Below are 20,606 nucleotides of genomic sequence, written 5' to 3'. Positions count from 1 at the left end.
CTGGAATTGGTGGTCCCCTAAACCTGAATGGCTCACTCGCGGCGCGTTATGCGCGTGCGCAGAGTGCGTCGCTTTCTCGTAGCTCTCCTCAGCGTGCCGGCGGGCTGAAGCGGCCATGCAGGTTCCGGGGCCCGGCTGCTCCGCTCCCCGCATGTGCGTCTGCCCTGGGGGGGGCGGGGCCGGACGAGCGAGTGAGTGCCGCGCGCTTCCCGCCCCTGCGTGCAGAGCTGCGTGCCGCGCGCTCGGACGGGACCGGAACGGAGCGGAACAGACGGCGGAGGCACCTCCTGCATCCCGCAGGTGAGCTGCGGCAGCGGCCCGCTCTCGTCGCGGTGCCCATTACGGCGCTGAGGGAGCGCCGGGTAGAGCCCGGCAGAGCCCAGGCTTGTCCCTCACACAGTGCGCGGTCCCGGCCTCCCCAGCGCCGTGCGGCGTGGTGTGGTGTGGCGTGGCGTGGTGGGGGGGGGCGAGCCGTGCTGCGGCCCTTGGCGGCTCCTCGCGGTGTGGCGCGGGCAGGGCTGTGCGGCTCTGACCTTGCGTGTCCCACCGCCAGGGGACGTGCGGGCCCCTCCGCCCCGTGCTTTTCGCCGCCGCTTAACGCCCGTTTCGCTGTTTCAGACATGCTCCGTTTGCCTGCAGTGCTGCGCCGAGTCAGGCCGCTGTGCGGAGCGCTCGCCCCGCAGCTCACGCGGCCGTACGCCAAAGATGTGAAGTTCGGGGCGGACGCCCGGGCCCTCATGCTGCAGGGGGTGGATCTGCTGGCAGACGCTGTGGCCGTCACCATGGGGCCCAAGGTAATGGCCGAACGGCTTATTTCACGCTAGTGCTTTGTTCTCTTTGAAAGCACGGTAGCGAACCGCGTTTTCCCGTGGGGAGTCCCGTTACTCGCACGTGTGTGTCTGTAATGGCTGTAGGGGGCGAGAGCGGGCTGCGGGCAGCCATGTTCTCAGCTGCGTGCAGATGGACCCGCGCCCTGCGAGGGGCGCCACGCGTTCCTTGCGGCAGCTGGAAGGAAATGAGGCCAAAGGGACGGCCTGAGCGCGGATGGCTCCATTCGGAGCTTTCGCAGCTCGGTGGATGGTTAACTCTTCTAGCAAAGGGAAACATTAAAGTAACACTCGTTATTTTTTAAGCACAGACTACAGCTTTATATGCCTTCGTTTTCCAGCAGTAAGAAGATGACTACATTAAAGGTATAACGCTGAACGCTCAGCCAGCTCCTAAATGCTACAGCCTTGGGGGCTAATCCGTGGCATCCATTGTTCATAGGGTGAAATAGATTTCATGAACTTACGTTCTAGTCCTTTTAGAGAGTGAGATGCTGGATTCCGCACAGTCATGCAGCATGAAATGAGGCTCCTGCTTAAGGAAGAGATGCTGTATTTCTCCAGGTTCATATCAATGTCTGTTCTAAGTCAAGTACCCTTAGTGATTACCCTGGGATATCAGACATAATTGTTACTTATTGCTGTCCAGCTTTGCTGGAATGGTGGGTGAACTGAAGGCTGCAGTTGTGCAGCTTCTGATGCTGAATAGTTAGATCAGATCCCTTTTGTTTTTCGGTAGGAATAAATAGTCACAGTTATATCCCATATCCCAACTGAGCTCCTTACATCTCATAAGACAGGTGGGACTTTTAATTAATTTGTTCTTTGGATTTCTGGAAGATATAATATGTCAGCTTCAGCAACAGTCTTGAAATGGGAAGGATGCTTTAAGTAATGTAAACAATGTAATGTAAAAAGTAAAGTTGTATAACTGTAGGAGGTTCAAAATGTGCAGGAGCAGCAGATGCGTGGTTGATCTTTTCAAAGCTGCTTGTCCTCTGAAATTATTTATCCTTTGCACATTTTTGGAGCCTCACTTATTCAAAATGCCACTAACTGAGAATGTTGAAGGTTAAAGAACAGCAACGTCAGCAGTCTCTGGCTGCTTTCCATAAGGATGGTTCTCCCAAAAGAATGTGGCTGCACTGTTAAATCAGCTGATTTAACTCCTGGTTTGGGCTTGGGGAGCTTTGTGAATATCTGAGCATGGGTTTAATGTGCTGGTTAAAGAGCAGTTCCTGATGCAACTTACTGCAACCTCCTGGAATTGCTGTTCCACTGCTCTCAATAAATCAGCTGTTCTCCAGGTATTTGTAGAGATTTAGAGATTGTTCTGTAATACCTGATTCAGCCTCCAGCATTTTTAATACCATAGTCATGAGGAAACTTCCCTTCTGTGCTCTTCCATATTTAAAGAAGCATGATTTCCAGTTTTGCACAATCTCTTGATACTGCTGCCAACAGGCCCATTGCTTTGTCACTGTGATTCCTGATCTGCAGAACTACTCAAAATGCAGATGTGTTTCTTTTATTCAGAATCATAGCATCCTCATATTGAACATAAGCTGTTTAATTCGATGGGATAGAAGTAAATCTTGATTTGCTCTTCTTCTATTAACTGCTAAACCCATTTGGAATAAGGCCCCAGGTCAAAACAAAGAATGAAATGGAGCGCCCCAAGGAAAGGGCTGTATGAAGAAGAGCATATCATTATCAGAAACCCAACAAAGAGATTTTATTTTTTGAGCCTCTTTAGATCTAGTAGCGGTGCAGGTTGAATGAAGTAGCAGGAAGAAGTTGTGTTAAATATTAACTAGTTGTAATTGTTCTACAGCACAGGATTAGCAGTGTACAGGCTCTCTCCCATGCTTGGAACTGGAAACTGAAGCTTGATACGTTTTTTAGCTAGTTTTTCTTTTTCTCTTTTTTTCTAGGTCTAGCTGTACTTCAGAAGCCATGTAGCCTCTTGCACAGCAGCAATCCATAGTTAAATCATTGAGGCACGTGTGAGTGAGCCCTGCACAAGCAGGGAGCGCAGTGCACCACAGTGGCAGCACGTTGCATCTGAGTCCTTGGATAGCTGTGCTTGCAAGCCAGGCCCTGCTCAGAGCTGAGGTCATGCTGGCACGCAGTCTGCTACAGCAGTGAGTGTGCCCAGTGCTGAGCTGGACCTGACGGGCCAACTGAGGGGACTTGTGCAGGGCTGGCTGGCAATGGCAGCAGTGAGGTTGCCTTGCTCCCTTCCCCACCTCCAACTGCTCCAGCTGTCACCATGGCTGAAGAGATTCAGGGCAGCAGTGCTTTAGAGGTGATTGCTTACATTTCTGCTGTCTGCAGCTGAAATTCTGGAGCATGATTGATTAAGGCAGCTATTTGAATTGGGGACCTCTGTGAGAGGATGCATCTGCCGTGTGTTCCCTGTGTGGTCAGGTTTTCTGTATCAACTAGGTATTTTAAGATAGTTCACCTTTCTAGTCAAATGCCAGCAGTCTTTGAGAAATTAATGCAGCACACAAACATAACTTTGTCAAGTGTTTTCCATATACTCATCACTAATGAGATTTGCAATTTTTTTTTTTCAAAATGGGCAAGGAATCAACTTTTCTATTACTGTTTTTCAATTGTGTTATTTATTGTGATTTCAAGGAAGTTTTACCAGGTTTTGAAGCACAAGGTGATACTTCACAAAGGACTTCCATGTGCAGGGAAACTATTATGGTGACATGCTGTGGGTTAGCTGGCTTTTATTTAACGTCTGTTGTTTGTCACTCTAGGGAAGAACAGTTATTATTGAACAAAGCTGGGGGAGTCCCAAAGTGACAAAAGATGGTGTGACAGTGGCAAAGGCAATCGACTTAAAAGACAAATACAAAAACATTGGAGCCAGGTTAGTTCAAGATGTTGCCAATAATACAAATGAAGAGGCAGGAGATGGTACTACTACTGCAACGGTACTTGCACGTGCTATTGCCAAAGAAGGTTTTGAGAAGATCAGCAAAGGAGCTAATCCAGTGGAAATCAGGAGGGGTAATTCTTTATCTTCTTTTCCAATGTTCTTAGTATTAATTATTAGTATTAATTGCTATTAAATATTAGTATTAATTGCTAGCTTCTTGATTTTCGTATACTGAATTTGACTGGCTTCCTTAATAAGTTGCTTTTTGTTGAAGAAAACTTCACTTGAGGAGTGATGCTTTCAGAGTCTACTTGGTGCTGCTACGATATGTTCTGAGTGAATCTTTTCTCTGAACCCACTAGTTGGCAGAAAATGACTAATTTAATTAAAACAGAAAAATGATTAACTTGATGTAGATAAACTCTTCAAATCCGTTTTGTCTGTTTAGAAATTAGCCTGAGTTTCTCACGTTGTTTTTGATCGTGACCAGAAGTATGTCATGCTAACTTGAAAAACATGATTACTAGGTACAGAAATGACAGTGCAGAGTTAGAGCAGCCAGCCACTCGTTTTTGAACCTGCAAGCTTGATGGATTTTTTTGTAGTGTGGGCTTCTTGGGTTTGAATCATCATTGTTTTTTTTCTGTGCTATATATACCTTGTTTTGTTCACTTGCAAGTATTCTGTTCATGTTTAGGGGTGATGCTTGCAGTTGATGCTGTTACGGCTGAACTGAAGAAGCTGTCTAAACCAGTTACAACTCCAGAAGAAATTGCACAGGTAAAAAAAAACTAATATTGACATAGTTTTACTTCAGAAAGTTTTGTTCTGTCAGGTTTGATGGAGATAAGTTGTGGATATGTAACAACTGAGTATTTGTCCTTGCACATTAAGATTTGGGATACTACGTGTTGAATGATATCCATGATATTCATGAGTTATTTCTAGTGCACAGTATTCTGTCATAAGGTAGATGCTGGTTTAGAAATAGGCAGGTTTTTTTCATCAAGGTTGTTTCCAAAAAGTGGTCATAAAACACCAGTGTGCTTATGTGTGAGTTAGGTGATGGCAGACTTTCAGGGTCTTAGAAGTTGGCCGTGGGAGGTCGAGGTTGTCAGAGACCTTGCTGGGTGTCCTGCTCCAGGCACGTAGAGCTTTATGTCTTGGTTCTTCCTGTGGCTGCAGGTCAGATACCTGTGCTGCGTGAGCCCAGTGTGTGGGATATGGCCCAGTGCTAGGGCTGCACCAAGGCCACTAGCCATTGTAGTGTAGTTCTGGTGTGGATGTGCTCCTGCCAGTTCTGTGTTGTCAAGATGTGTTAGAACTGAAGATGATTATTTTATTTGATTACAGTAAGGAAGCAGATTGTATGTACTGTGAAATGAATTGAAGCGTTTTGCTGTTCCAGGTTGCCACAATATCAGCAAATGGAGATCAAGAAATTGGCAGTATAATTTCTGATGCCATGAAAAAGGTTGGACGGAAGGGTGTAATCACTGTCAAGGTGAGTTAGCCAGTGTATGGACAAAATTGCCTTTCCAAGTTAGGGCTGGCTTCTGTGGCATGTGACTTAGCTGCTCACATGCAGTACCCTCCACAGCTCCATTCCCATCCCTTTTGGATCAGGGTTGCATTGCTCTTCCTTAAAGTGCTTCCTCCTTGGAGGGAAACCACACAAAGCTGATGTGGGACGAAGTTCTTTGTTCTGTTCTGTGCAGTATTCTCGCAAATAAATGTTTAATAAGACTTCCTTGCATCTAAACAGGATGGAAAAACTCTAAATGATGAATTAGAAATCATTGAAGGTATGAAATTTGACAGAGGCTACATCTCTCCGTATTTTATTAATACAGCCAAAGGTGAGTTAACAAAACCGTATGTCAGGTACCTTAATGGCTCTGCTAATTAGAAGTAATGGTGTGTGTTACACTACATACTGTGGCAGTAGGACATTGGGGTCCTTCTCCCATCAGAAACGTGGCAAAAACTGCTTATATAAGTTTTTATACCTTTTGTGCCTTCTGTTAAGTGTGAAACAGTGGCTGTGCTACCACTGGCCTTGCAGCATTCCTGGTAACACGGAATTGGAAGTCAGAAGGAAAGCACTGGGGCTTGTTTGTTATTATTTAAGAGGTTTGTTTGTTTGCTTTAACAGCTAATGGAGCTGAAAAGTATGATAGTAGCTCTCTCAAACTTAGTGAGCATCTTGAATGCTTTCATGATGAGATGGCTCAGGTGATGCATACTGTTTGTGCAGGGCAGAAATGTGAATTCCAGGACGCTTACGTTTTAATCAGTGAAAAGAAGATTTCCAGTGTACAGTCCATAGTTCCAGCTCTTGAAATTGCCAATAGCCACCGCAAACCTTTAGTCATTATTGCTGAAGATGTTGACGGAGAAGCCCTCAGCACTCTAGTCTTAAACAGGTAAGGTTTAAAATGGATGCTTTCAGGGTTTTGGGACAATAAATACTGTTTTGTTTTGGGTTTTTTTTCCCCTGCATTTTCATCCTTTTAAAAGAATACATAGAAAAGCTCGTGCTTGAATTTTCCCAGTACTAAGAAGCAACAGCTCTTAATCATAGCCATGCTTGATATTGCTTGGGCTGAATTTCAGTGGTTTCCTAGCTGCTTGTTAGAGCAACATCAGCTTAGTTCATGAGGGTCCCTGTTTGCTTGACCGTTAGATTTGTTCTGAAATGAAGGTTGATAGCAATAAGATTGGTTCTCCGAACACATTTGTAATGTTGCCCTCTCAATTCTTTCAGACTCAAGGTTGGTCTGCAGGTTGTTGCTGTAAAAGCACCAGGTTTTGGTGACAACAGGAAAAACCAGCTTAAGGATATGGCAATTGCTACAGGTGGTGCTGTAAGTAATGATATTCTCTTCCTTTAAGAAACACTAGCCCTATTTAGGGAGGTAAAGAATTTAGTTTTAGGTCCACAGATTCTATTTGCTGTGTTGCAGCCTGTTTCTTGCCCTTTCAAAAGGGTAACAGTAATTAATGCTTGAACAAGTATAGTGACACTTGCTGTGTCATGCAGCTCTGACCAGCTTTGAGTAATAGGTTGCTAGAACTGGCTGAAGTTACACACAGAATTTCCTTGCAGGGTGTAGGTTCCTAGAGGAGAATTGTCATAGACTCCTCTGGAGAGAAATTGCAAAGTATGCTTGCCTTCTTATGATGTGAATTAGGATGAATGTGATTGTTCTGTTAGGAATAGACTAGATAATTTACGTGAAGTAGAAGTAACTGTTTCATTTTACTACCTCTGTTCAGTTGAGGTGCTCATTACCATCAGTTTATAAATGCTTTCTAATGCATGTTTCAGAATCATAGCATTCTGAGATCTAAAGCTGGTCATTTAAATAGCTGTTTAAGCCAAATGAAACACGAAGTAACAAAAACAACAAACTCTTCTACAGTTAGTTAGATGAACCTGTATGACAGTTTCCAGCCACATTAATTTAATGAGTTAAATTAGTCAGTCACGAACTGAAAGTTTATTCAGTGAGAGCTGATTGTGAGATAACTGCATGCCTTCTCTGTAAGGAGAAGGGAGGAGCTTTGCACGTAGATGCAATAGTGTGGTGATTGTGTGCTGTTAGGCCCCGGTGTGTGTGTTCATCTGTCTATTAATAATTATTAAGTATATGGAGAAGCTGTGAATTCCAGCTCTACTTGTTGTGTGTTCAGGTGTTTGGAGAGGAGGGCTTGACCCTAAATGTAGAAGACATTCAGCCTCATGACTTCGGAAAAGTTGGAGAGGTCATTGTGACAAAAGATGATACCATGCTTCTAAAAGGGAAGGGGGAGAAGGCTCAAATTGAAAAACGCATTCAAGAAATTATTGAACAGCTAGAAGTTACCACAAGTGAATATGAAAAAGAAAAGCTGAATGAGCGATTGGCCAAACTATCTGACGGAGTAGCAGTACTGAAGGTGAGAAATTAAACTTCACTGGTGTCAAACTTGGATTTGAAAAATGAGTTTATTCTGTCTTTCACTAGCATCTTCTTTAGTCATTTCCCAAGACATGAAATGGGACATAAATGATGAGCTCCTTCTAGAACCAGCAGCATATGCATTGCAGCTGCACTGAAACTTGTGAGGTCTTCGGTTTCTCCTTTGGATCTGGCGGGAGGTGTTCTTAGAGGTGGAAACGTTGCCAGTACCCAAGAGGGCAGGCTGTACTTGGAATACTGTCAGAGTAACCTGGGAGAGTGTTGGTAACAGACGTTTATGACCGATGTGAGTTGCTATTTATTTGTCTCGTAGTCTTACCAGCTGATTCAGATAAGGACTTCGGGTCAATGCAGTGCTAGATCTTGGCATTAAGAGCTGATTGATTTTCTGGCAGCAGCCCCACGGCAGGCTTACCTACACGGGCTCCTCGTTATAGACCTTGACGTATGGCTTGCTTGCAGGTTGGTGGCACAAGTGATGTTGAAGTAAATGAGAAGAAGGACAGAGTTACCGATGCCCTGAACGCAACGCGTGCTGCTGTGGAGGAAGGCATTGTCCCAGGTGGTGGGTGTGCATTGCTTCGCTGCATTCCAGCATTAGATGCTTTAAAACCAGCCAATGAAGATCAGAAAATTGGTGAGTAAATTACTCAAATGTCTGTGTGGAAGTGCTGAGAATAGACTTGTTTTCCGTCCTGAGGCTTCATAGGATTAAATAGATTGATTTCAGTGAGTATTTAGTTTCTTGAACCTCACATCCCTTTGGTATGGCAATGCCCTTCGGCCTGACATTTTTCCTTTGCAGTGGCGAGGAGCTTTCATTGCATCCCTAACTTGGATGTGAAAAACTGAAAAGCCACCAAGGAAAGAACTGAATTAGTTAACTGTTGGAAAAGAACGTTTAAGATGTTTTGGCAGATCAAGTGGCAGATGGTTTTGTACTGTGTTCCAAGAACACCTGCTATGATAATGATTTTCTTCAGTACCTCTTGTGCAAGTAAAACTAAAACAGGCACGTTTCTTGCAGTGATTGAATTTGTTGACAGATTTCAGGAAGTTCCCCCCACATGTCCTCTAAACAAGATACTAACTTGTTCTGATAGTTTTCTCTTCTTGTGTTAATCTCCAGCACTTGAATGCATGTCTTGGTAATGGGAGTGTATGTCCTGCGCAATTCTAGAGATCATTTTTCTTACAGGCATTGAAATAATAAAGAGAACCCTGAAAATTCCAGCAATGACTATTGCAAAGAATGCAGGTGTTGAAGGATCACTAATAGTGGAAAAAATACTGCAGAGTCCATCAGAAGTTGGCTACGATGCAATGCTTGGGGACTTTGTAAATATGGTAGAAAAAGGAATCATAGACCCAACAAAGGTAACCAAAACCAGCATTAGCTTTCTCCCTTGCACAGCACGGATGCTGAATGGGTACTAAGTTGTTTCTTTCCTGTCTTCAGGTTGTGAGAACTGCTCTGATGGACGCTGCAGGCGTTGCTTCTCTCTTATCAACAGCAGAAGCAGTAGTGACTGAAGTTCCTAAAGAGGAAAAAGAGCCAGCAATGGGAGGAATGGGTGGGATGGGAGGAGGGATGGGAGGTGGCATGTTCTAATTCCTGGGATATCGATGCATCATGAGCTGTGCTGTTTAAGACTGACAGTTCTGACTTAAAAACTTCAGATGTCAGTGTGAGAGGATGGATAGTGACTGAAGTGAGGCTGGTGTTTAAAAGAATCACTGTAACCATCAGTTACTGGATTTCATTTAACACACGTGTAATTGTTTACAGTCATTGTCCATGCCTACAGATAATTTATTTTGTATTTTTTGAATAAAGACATTTGTACATTCCTGATAACCGAGTGCAAGATCCATCGACCAAGGTTCTGATTTAAACTTAATTAAGGCACTTGATATTCTGTTCCAGAATTAATTGGTGCTTGCCGGAACTAGGAAGAACTTGGAAGCCACTGTGCATAAGAAAGACTAGACAACTGTGTACAAAGTAGACAAATACACTCTTATGTGACCTTAATGTAATAAAACAAACTGCTCGAGAGTATTGATATGTATCACATTATTCCTCTGTACACAAAGCCATAGTCCTGGGATAAACTTGATAGCCCACTTCTAAGATTTACTAGAAATCTGACACTTAAGCCTCCAGGGCATTTCTCTCCAGGAAGCATTCCCCTGTCTAGAATGTTTCTCTGAAACTTCAGTTTCATTAATTCTGGTAAGAAATATCTAAGCTGAACTGACAAACAGTTCTTCTGAAATATTAAACAATGCTATGAAAATAAGGCACGTGCATTGACTTTATTTTGCCTTTTTCATACTGTTTGTTCTACATGCTGGAACAGACAGCTTCTTACAGTGCTGTGGGAGGAGGGAGAGTGCCCTGAGGGTATGAAACAGGTAAGTTTTCTTTGCTACGAGTTGAGTTTCTCAAATAGTACTCCTGCTCAAATGTAGTATGTAGTTATCTCCTTCAGTTAAGAGTTGCAGTCTAAAGCTCTCTGGATGTTACGCTGTCCACTCTAGGTGAAGTGCTGCCCTTAAAGCCAGCTTTGCATGCCACCTACTCCTTTTTTCTTTAACCCAATGCAGCTAGTAATGCTGCTGTGTAATGTTTTTCCTGTTTGCTTTCCACCTCCCCATTTTCCAAATACTTCCAACAGTGATGGTGTTCACAAACCATTTTTTCATAATTCCAAAACAAGCATTCCTTTATAACTCCCTGGGTGCTTTACAACTGATCTCTTAACCCACTGTCACTTTCCCCAGCTGCCTACCCCTGCTAAGAACCATCTGTCACAGAGGTGTGATGTTCTAATTAATCTTCCTGCCAGGCACAGCAGTGCCTGGATCCCGGTGAGTGAAGGTAGTGGATCTAGCTGAAACTGCTCTACTTAGTTACGTGTGTCTCTTTGAGAACTCAGTGGTAAGGCTGCTTTTTTTTTTCTATAGCAGTTACTGGTCAGAATTCAACAGCAGCTGGAGACACCTGCCTTAACCCTTGTCAGCCACTGGGTTCAGAAGCACCTAGTATTTGATCTTGGACAAGTGTTTGTGCTCCCTAAAGCTAAAACGTCAGAATGTGCCTTTAACTCAGCCAGAGCTGAGGGAGAAGGCTGGTAAGTAACATTCACACTACTAATAGCTAAAACTTCAGTTAATATATTACAATGTTGAGAAAGCATAAGCTTGGATAAAGCAGAAAACTGATAAAAGGTTTGGCAGATTAATGAACAGTAGCCTGAGTTACCTTGCATTACAGTAATGCCAACTGCCTGTTACCAGCACTCTGAATTGCACTTGATAGCAGCTTGAACAGAATACATTCAGCTGAACATGTGCGTGTTTTGTACAGTAGAAAATGACACACAAAGCTCAGATACGAAATAAGTGCCCCAAAAGGAGCATAAAACCACTTGTACAAATAGTGTGTACAAAAAAATGTTTATGGTGGAGGGTGTTGAAGTTTTCCCTGTTACGTTTGATGAACTTCATGAAACATGAGCTCTCGAGGTATGCTTGTTTCAGGGCCGTGGAGCTTGGACGCTCTTCTTTCAAATGCAGCAACCATCTGCTTTACCACTTCATCAAAAAACAGTGTGGCAAGTTGTGAATGCAGAAGTGAACGAAATTCAAAAGAGATCTGTTAAAATAGAAGAGAGATTTTTTTGTCCCCTTGTGGTAAAGTGCCATTAGAAATAACTTATTTAACGCTGTAAATAAGCTGTAGAAGAATGAACAGTTAAAACTGAATGACAAGGGTGTATGTGAAGAAAGGCCTTATTCCTGGGTCGAAGGACTGTTTCCCTAGGCTTTTCAATTAGAATAAATCACTTTGGTTTCTTAAGTATAATTTCCATTTTTCTAAGCTACCTGTATCTTAATTAAATGAAGGATCACAAAACATAAGTAGATTTGGGATGGTGGAAAAACTTAAAACCAACAATAATAACTTCATTACTTTGCATGCAGAACTCCTTTGAGTGACAGAAGTTTGAAAAAAATCCCACATGGCAAGACAGCAGATACACAGGTAAGCTGAAGTAAACTCGAGAGATTAAAAGACACCTTGAAGTAGTTACTTATTAGGTATTAACTCTGCTTATCCATCCATGTAGACATAGTTAACCATATGTTCTAACGAGGCATCTGTACTGAGTAAAGCTAAAAGTCTGCTTTTGTCTGCTCTGTCTCTTTCCTGGACACTGATCTGTACCTTCTGTGTCCTGACACAGCCAGTCACTTTTAGAGCACAAGTGTACTGGCCGAGTCCTTCATACCAAATCCTTGTGCCTTACATTCCCCTTTTAGCTAGTGAATCTCTCATTACGCTGAAGTTACAGTAGTAGTTAGCACTTGTGGCAGGAGCATGTGAGTTTGCTTTCTCTCTCCACCCCCAAAAGAAAACTTAATGACAACAGCAAGGTCACTTTCACGTCAGACAGCCTTCAAATATATTGTGTGCTGAGCTGGCCCTGGGTCTGGTTCAAGAACGTTCCCCTTAAGGCTATGCTATCGGGTTTAGTTCTGCAGCTTCCAGAATTTATTACAAAATTGTTAAGAAAAGAAATAGATTGCTCTTTTACACTAAAAAAACAACAACAACAAAACCTGCATATTTTCTGGACTTTGATATCAGTACTTTCGTCATATCTGAGAGTTGAACAAATAACAGTTCAAGTGAAGCAAACATGCATTCTCTTAAATTGCTTATGAGAAATGTGTGTGGACTGCAGAAAGAGCAATACAGAAGTAATATAACTTCAGGGACTGTAAGCCAGGTGTAGCTTCATTTGCATTTGTTTGATCTCAAGCATCAGTAAAATGAATGTGCCTTTTGAAGGAGTGAGAGGCCTCAGAGCATGTAGAGTTCTGCAAAGCAAGGTTGGATTGTGAGCGTTGCATCATTGCATCACGTCTGTCGTGGCCATCTGCTTAGGCCCAGAGGCTGTGTCACATAGCAAGCAGGAATTGAGCAAGGGTTAGAATCATGAAGTACTTGCTGCTGCGAGGCAACCCCTGCTCACTGGCTGTATGTGTTTCTGTTACCTCAAGTGGCATAAGCAACATAAAGTATTCATAGAGTTTCTTCAAGAGGATGAAAATGTCTGTTTTAAGTCTAGTTCTGACCCTGACTAAAATTCTCTATCTGAAGTGGCAAACCATGGCTTTGGTGGGGGAAAAGCTTTCCACACAAACTCAGTACTTAAACAACAGGGGTTATACAATTGCTTAATTCAAGCATTCTCAAATTAATGACTAGTCAGTAGCAGGGACTGGCACTTACCTGCTCACAGTATTTACATTTCTCCAAGCTAATAACGTGCAAACATGTTTAGTAAATCCCACAAGGAATAAATTTTCAAGTGCCTATAGTTTAACTTTTGAACTGTTTAAGTGTAATACAGAAATAAGGTGAAGTTACTAACCCAAGGAAGTTACATGCTAGTTTACAAATACTGGAACAAGGAAAGGGCTCTTCTTCGTATGTACAGAAGAGGTGTTTTAAAGCAGAGTGTCTCAGTAAAGGCCAGCATCATCAGGCCATTCCTGTGATACCCTAAAACAGAAAGGCAGTGTTTCTCTGAGGGACTGTTGCAGCAGTATTTATGGTGGAGTAGGACTTACTTTACATGAAATAGTAAAACTAGTAGTTGGGAAATGAAACTGGCAAAACTTGTAGGCCAAAGAGGATAGATAGGAGAATACCTGCTTTCTGATAACAAGAGTATTTTGGTTGTAAACTAATCAAAGGAAATAGCAAAGTCCATGATTATGTTTATTATTTCTTCCTCTGTATTTGCTTATCTAAAACTGTAATGCGTAGAGAATCTTAAGGTGAGAGATACCTGTCCCTGGGCTGTTTCCCTGTGTGTGGACATCTCACAGATAGCTGCTGTCTCTAAAGAACCATGCAGCAGTTTCCACACAGTAAAATTTAGAATTAAATCAGTTTCAGTGTGGTTGGGTGGAGGGGAAATAGTACCATGTACTTCTATTTATTTTTTTCTGTAGATGCAATCAAATAATATTCCCCATTTCTAGTTAGTGGAAGCTTGAATTACAGTACTTACTGCAAAATCCAATGTACACGTCCTTGGATAGGCAGGGATACCTGGGCTGAAGCGCCACACCGTTTCCAAGTGATTAAACAGCTTTCCATCAGTGCAGGATGCCTAGAAGTTTAAAAAGCCAAGCTGCAGTTAGGCTCCTACACGAGGGACAGATCAGTACTACTGAGCTATGCATTCACGTTGTGCTGGGCTGTGAGGGTCACAGCATAGTTAAAAACTGTTCTTAACAGTGCAGCCAGTGAGCGATCCCATTGGCAGCGTCACAGCCAAATAACTGAAACCCCTGTAAGGTGTGGCAAGGGTTTTTGTGTTGAGTCATAAAACAGATTTCTTGCCTGATGCATCCCATATTACTAAAATGTTGGAATAATACTTTTCAGCAAAGGATGTGGATATTTACTGGTTTTGTATATGCATGACATGTATAGAATGCTTTATATACTGATGTGTGCACGGATAATCTTGTGCTGAAGGAATGTTTACCTTCAAAATAAGTCTAATTGAATCAAACTCAAAACATAAGACACTACAGTCATCAAGAACTACCCCAAAGTCAATACGAATATATGCACTCCAGTTCATAATTAGTTTATCTTGGCTTTGTTACTAGCAAGGCACACTTATTCAGTGTTCTGAGTGTCCTATGTAGTAGTTCTGCTTTAAAACCATAAACCAAGATCCCTCAAGGGCTTATCAGATACATAAAATATCTTTTTTTTTTCTACCCAGTATAGCAGTACAGTGCCTCACTGCTTCTACAACAGAAGGGGGAGGAATAGAGAGAAGGGCAGACAGGAAAAGCGAGCTGAGTTGTTCAGCCCTGTTGCTGACAAAAGGATGGGAAGCATGGGGAAAGTGCCACCATATGCTCCTTGCTCTCAACCTTACAGCAGCAAAACTCACCCAACTCTTCCCCCAGCAGCAAGAGCTGATGCTGCCTGCCTGATTTTCTAGGGCCCAAGCTGGAAGCAGGAATTCCATGCCTGTTTTGTCATCACCCACAGCCTGCTATACAGGAACACCATGCAAGCTGCCTTTGCCCAGAGTTATTTCTGAAGACAGCGCAGCAGCCCAAACACACAGGCACTTTATGGTCATGTTCCTGCAGTTATATGAGCGTAATGTAAACTTGTAGGAAAAGTAATCCCAGTGGAGAAAATGCTAATCTGTCTCGGAAGAGAACTTTTAAAGAAGCTGTTGTCAGTACTTTCTTGGTCTTTTCTGAGACAGGTATTTTTCTTTTGACAGTGAAAAAGAGTTTGTAAGCCAATAATAGGAATATCTGTCTCTGAAAGAAAAAAAAAAAAAGCCACCAGGGAAGAGCAGAAAGGGGAAGCAGCATGTAAAGTGCAGATTATTCTATTGCAATTGTTCAATTTTCTTTTAAGATTTTTTTCTTTCCAAAATTAGTAAGTAACTTGAGTAAAAGTACTTTGCATGTTCTCTTTCCAATTCATGTCCCCCTTGCACTTAAGAAACCCATTTCTGTTTTGGGCAGCGCCCCATAAGAGGAAGCCTAGAAAAGAGTAGTAAAATAGGATGTCCAAACGTATCTTGTATAGTGACCAACTTTGTCATTCCCCTAATTATTCCAAAAGATGATTAAAATTGCCACATGAAGGGGAAGGCCGTTTTTATGGCTGTTCCTAAAAGAACTGAACGTGTAAGGCAGACAAACAGTTCGAAGTTCCTGACCTCATCTGAAGTTTCTCCTTTAATTATTACCCTTGAAAAGCTGAAAGGAGAAGATAGACAATTGCTGGACAAATTAATTCTAAGAAACTGACTTTAACAAAACTCAGATTACCACCATGTAAACCTCAGGTTTATAAACAAAAACACCAAAACAGTAATTGCATTTCTAACACACAAGTTTTGGAACGCAGTAGCTAAGAAAAAGAGTAAGTTACCTTAACTAAATGTGGTCTCACCAGGGTAACAACCGACGTGTACCGTTCTAGCACAGGAGGGAAGCCAATTTCTAGCTGTGCTTTGCAGTACCCAGAGCGCTTGGATAACACATCGGACTTCTTACACCAAGGCACAAATAGCTTGTAATTCTCCACAACAGCAACCACTTCATACATTTCCTGCATAGAATAACTGGAATAAAAATGAGTGGTAAAGTGTTTTTACTATGAATTCAGTATTAAAAGGTTCAGAGATATTTACGACGTAGGCAGTTTTGGAGGTGAACGTGCAGACAGCAGAAAACACTACTGTTACTTCTAAAAATTAAACATGCAGCTCTGCTGCATTTATTGCATGAATGAATGCGAAGTATCATCAAAAATATTAAGAATGAATTGCAGACTAGAGGCTGGGAACAGATCCCAATCTCATTAAGTTAATGAGAAATTTTCCACAAGTGTTAAGGCAGACAGGATTCCGAAGTATTTTTCTGCATGCCTGTGTTTCTTAATCCCACAATTACTTATTTTCAAAATCTGGAGTGAGAAGTACAACAAGATCTAACTGTAACATTAGCACCTATTTGCAAGAAAAGGGAAAAAAATCACTTGTCACACCTTTTGGTATAGCTGCATTTCACCAGATTAGCAATGTATGCTTCCTTTTTGGAGCTGTTCTTGGATTTTTATGGAATGAAAAGGTTATTTCTGCTTTTTCTTTTGAATTTTCTTTCAAAGTAGCTAGTGTTTTGGGTTCCTCAGTTTTTGGTACTGAATTTCAGACTTGAGCAGCCTGGTGTCTACAAGTTCTGGATGTCAGAAGTAATTTCTGGTCTCCAGCTGGGCACAGTCTCAGGGCCACATGTCTTCAGGGATGCTCAGCCGTTGCGTTTCTAGTGTTTCTGGTTAATGACAGCAAACACACATTCTGGAATTTCTATACATACCCTATAATTCTTCTTTCAGAGTATTCTTTTCTTTTGTTTACTAGTGGTGCAGCAATGTTGAAGAAACTTCTTGAGAAGGTATGGCTCAGCACAGGGACTTGCAAAGGAGAAACTCTGGTCATCAGAATACCACAAGAAGCCAAGTGCCTGCAACAGTGAAAATGCTTTTAGATGTTTGTCTTAGCAGCAACACAGATCACAACAGGTGAGGTGGCACAGTCTGCTCTGTAACTTTCCAGAAAATGTCCAGTTTACATGGAAAAACAGAGGCTCGTAACAGTTTGCAGTCTATTCAAAACATTAGATGGTTGGGTTTTTTTTCCTTTAGTAGAAACTAAAAATAGCTCCTAGTCACGAGACAAGAAGCTGGCAGAGTAAAATAACAAAGGCCCCCATTAAACACTAGCTTTGTGGCAGTCTGAGTTGTTATACAAGACTTGTGCATTCACATTTGCAGAATATAATTTCTTAGCAGCAAAATCAAGGCATTCCCTGCACTATTTTACCCTTTTGGATCATGTGGAGGTTGTGCTTACAGATACAGCAATGATCCCTCTGCTGCCTTCTTTCTCTTACAAGGAAGATTTTATTTTGGAAATGCTTCCAGAAACTGCATTGCATCCACAGCACTGAATATTTTCTTGACTTGAAAATATCACACAAAACCATAGATCAGTGTTTTCATAAATTAGACTGAATAAATTAAGAAATGCTGTTAGTTGACATTGCATCTCAGTTTCCTGTTTGTGAACAGAAAGCCTAACAAATACTCACTGTAGTTAATAGGTCTCTTATGCTAAATTACTGCTTCTGCCTAGATTGAGCCAGTTGTCATGTAAAATGTTAACTAAAAAGTTAGGGGTTTTGGCACCAGGGAGTTAAAAGTGTCACTGTTTACTGTCAGCAGTTCTACGTACGTAAGCTAAAGCACAACCAAGGTCTTTTTGTGTCATGAAACAATCGGGACTATACTTCTGGATCCACAAAGTCAAAAATTGAACCAGCCGTCCTTGCTTAGTAGAAGACTCGTTTGTTGTTAACACAGTGAGCAGTGATGGATGTAGTTTTTTTCCTTAACTCCCAAAGTAGTTGAGCAAATTACAGTTACTGACTTTAAATAGTTGAAATTATTATTAACATGTTCTTTAAAAATCAACACAACTTTCAGTTTAAAAGAAATGCAGTAATAACCCTAGACCGACACTAGTCTGTGTGGTCACTGTACTCGAAGGAAGGAAAATAACAAACTGGTTTTGAGTTTAGAGGGAAATAAATATCCCCATCAGCTCATTAGAAGTCATCTGCACAGACTTATTTAAAAAATAAATGAGCAACTGTGAGATGAAGCAAGATGATTGACACTACAGCCTGTAATCACCACAGATGGAAAAAGACGATGTAAGGTGGAACGGCAACACAGTAGAGAAATGAAGAGAACAAGTCTACTTAAAAAGTCTTTCAGCAGCAAGCTCTGCATACACTTGAAATGGTTTCTCAAGGGATGGACACCATCTGTTTTTTTCCACTGCAGACTGGACAGGACTAGTAAGGAAAATGGTGACTTTGACAGAAATAGTGGATAGGTGCCAGTAACCCAGCAGCCTTCACCCGACTCATAGAAACAGCTCACAGCTTTGGACCAGACCTCATTGTGGCGCGCTAATTTAAGTGCTTTTCTCTGTCTGGAGCTAGCTATAGCACGCAGTCCCAACCAGCTGGCAGGTGTCTTCTAGGAGTTGGCTTTTTTACCGTCAGGCTATGCCAGGGCACTATCTCGTCCAATTTTATCTGCACACATTTCAGCACAAGGCTGAGAAAGACTCTGCAGATACTTTTGTAGCTGCTGTAAGGTAATGTCCTTTAGCTATGTTGCCTTTCAAAAAACGAGGGATTAGGAGAGGTTATAAACACAGTCTCAGCAGTTTAGTTAACGTTCACTAGATTATATCTAAAGCACGGATGCTACCACGAGGTTTGGCCGGTCCAGGGAAGCTTACTTCTTCGGGAAGCTGCACAAGCGTGAGCTGCAGTGGGCGGTCCTGTTTCTTTGAGCCTGGCGAGGCCCCCGAAGCAAAGCCAAGTCCCTCCCAGGATGCAGGCACGCTCCCACTGCTGCGCTGCCCCGACGGACGCTCAGCGCTCCCCAGCAGCAGTGTGTGGTCGGGGGTTATTTTTAATGGCTACTAAACTTCTTTGTGCTGAACGCACCTCTCTGTAACCGCTGTCCACTCAGAACCGTATCATTCCTAAAAAGCTGACTGGAAATGGCTGCTTTACTTAACAGGGCTGAACTATTTCAATGCCACAAACACGTCGTTAGGATGCAAACTAAACGCGAAGGGTGCACGGCACGGAGCTGACAGCCCGCACCGCCACTGCTCTGTTTCTCCGCTCGTTGTCCCGGGCTCGGGAGGATGGCGCTCAGTGGAGCCCTCCGCTGCTCTTGGCGGTTTCCGCACGGTGCTTCCCGCCGCAGCGGCAGGCTGCTTCCCATCTCGGGGCACAGCCCGGACGGCACGGCAGCTGCGCGGCGGCGCTGCGCTCCGCTCTCCCCCGGCCGCATCAGGACCACCGGCAGCCGACGCGGCCGCCCCCGCGCGCCCGCCGCTCCCCGTGGTGGCCCGGCCCCGCTCGCCTACCTGACGGCGGCCGCTCGGGGCGGCGGCGCGGCGGCGAGCCTCCCTGTCAGCGCCCTGCCGAGCGCCCGCCCGCTGCGCGCCATCCCGGACCCCGCTCCTCGCCGGCTGCCGCCCGCCCCGCGCTGCCCGACGGCCGCCGCAGCCCGGCCCCGCCCGGCCGCCTATCGGAGCGCGGGGGCCGGCGATGCGGTCACGGGACGGCGGCGGAGCGTGGGGCGGGGCCGGGCGGAGAGGCGCCTTCCCCGGGTTGGCCGGCGGGGAGAGCGGCTATACTTGGGCCGCTGAGCAGCGGGGACCCGCGGTGCCCGCGCCGCGTGACGGGCGGGGCGGGGCGGGGCGGGGCGGGCAGTGCCCCTCAGCCGGCGCTCCGCGTGAGGCGCGGGTTTGACACGGCGTCACTGCGAGCTGCGTGACCCCGCTTAGTCCTGGTTGCAATCCCAGAGCGTCACTTTGCTATGCCTCTACTCAAAGAAAAAGCGATGTTTATGCCTTCTTTCAGGTCAACATTTAAATAGCTCTCCTTCAACAAAGCCTCTTTATAAACGCCTCACAAACTACGTATTTAATACTCGGACTACCGTACATCCGACATGCAGGATGCACTACGTGCGTTGTAGCTGTCAGCCCGTGCTGCGTGGCCTGGCTCCTGTGCGCCACAGTGTCAGACTGCCCTTCACTTCCACAGGTCTCTGTGTTGACATCTCTGCTGCCCAGTCAACAAATAACCCACTCAAAATCAGCACAACTATACCTTTAACATAAGTTTAAAAAGTAATTTAGCTAAAATACTTGAATGCATAAAAATGAGAAGCAGATCTGGGCAGCTCAGAAACAGCCCTTACACCTTGGCTGATATCTGCTGTTTGCAAATAGATTTGCATTAACTAACTTTGATAGGAAGCGTGGGTCTAACTAATATTGAATGCTGTGGGTACACCTGCAAGAGGCATCACAGGAGGCCACAGCAACATCTCTTTTTCTTCTAAACAACGCTCTTTTTTTCTACCGCATCCTGAGAAAAGGTTCAGTTTAAACTCTGGTTATTACATTTATACAATTTTAAGTCATTTAAGAATAATCAGAGTCCTTTTAAGTGGGCAGAGAGAGTCAACCATGGATGAGGTGGCATGTCCTGGTTTAAAAGCAGGCTATTTTCTATACAATGCTTTCAGCTCTTCCTACAGATGACAGTAGGGCAACTGGCTTAACGTGCCCATTTGACATCCAAAGCCAAGCAGAGCAAAAATCAATTACTGTATTCCTATTTGTAAATGAATTTCAAACAATGCCTGCAGTTGAAACCTCTCAGAATTGTAAAATCTCTTCACTG

General features: G+C 43.6%; 2 protein-coding genes across 2 annotated transcripts; one reads left to right on the top strand and one right to left on the bottom strand.

The window, feature by feature from the left end:
• Positions 1 to 229: 229 nt before the first annotated feature.
• HSPD1 (heat shock protein family D (Hsp60) member 1) lies at positions 230 to 9,750 on the top strand. Its single transcript, XM_065750961.1, has 12 exons — positions 230 to 300; positions 619 to 794; positions 3,602 to 3,854; positions 4,421 to 4,503; positions 5,132 to 5,227; positions 5,489 to 5,582; positions 5,981 to 6,149; positions 6,491 to 6,590; positions 7,420 to 7,665; positions 8,151 to 8,325; positions 8,887 to 9,065; positions 9,148 to 9,750. The coding sequence occupies exons 2-12, from the start codon at positions 621 to 623 to the stop codon at positions 9,298 to 9,300; spliced, it is 1,722 nt and encodes a 573-aa protein (XP_065607033.1). The 5' UTR covers positions 230 to 300; positions 619 to 620; the 3' UTR covers positions 9,301 to 9,750.
• A 1,388-nt stretch (positions 9,751 to 11,138) lies between these two features.
• On the bottom strand, positions 11,139 to 19,428 carry COQ10B (coenzyme Q10B). The gene is made up of 5 exons (XM_065750960.1): positions 19,277 to 19,428; positions 16,638 to 16,784; positions 15,691 to 15,883; positions 13,781 to 13,882; positions 11,139 to 11,349 (listed from the first exon to the last, which is right to left on the bottom strand). The coding sequence occupies exons 1-5, from the start codon at positions 19,357 to 19,359 to the stop codon at positions 11,182 to 11,184; spliced, it is 693 nt and encodes a 230-aa protein (XP_065607032.1). The 5' UTR covers positions 19,360 to 19,428; the 3' UTR covers positions 11,139 to 11,181.
• Positions 19,429 to 20,606: the final 1,178 nt, after the last annotated feature.

The sequence above is a fragment of the Cyrtonyx montezumae genome, unplaced genomic scaffold (assembly GCF_038088225.1).
Source record: "Cyrtonyx montezumae isolate F1298 unplaced genomic scaffold, pur_monq_1.0 scaffold_7, whole genome shotgun sequence".
In the NCBI taxonomy this organism is placed as follows: domain Eukaryota; kingdom Metazoa; phylum Chordata; class Aves; order Galliformes; family Odontophoridae; genus Cyrtonyx; species Cyrtonyx montezumae.
This window is presented reverse-complemented; position numbering and strand designations above follow the sequence as displayed.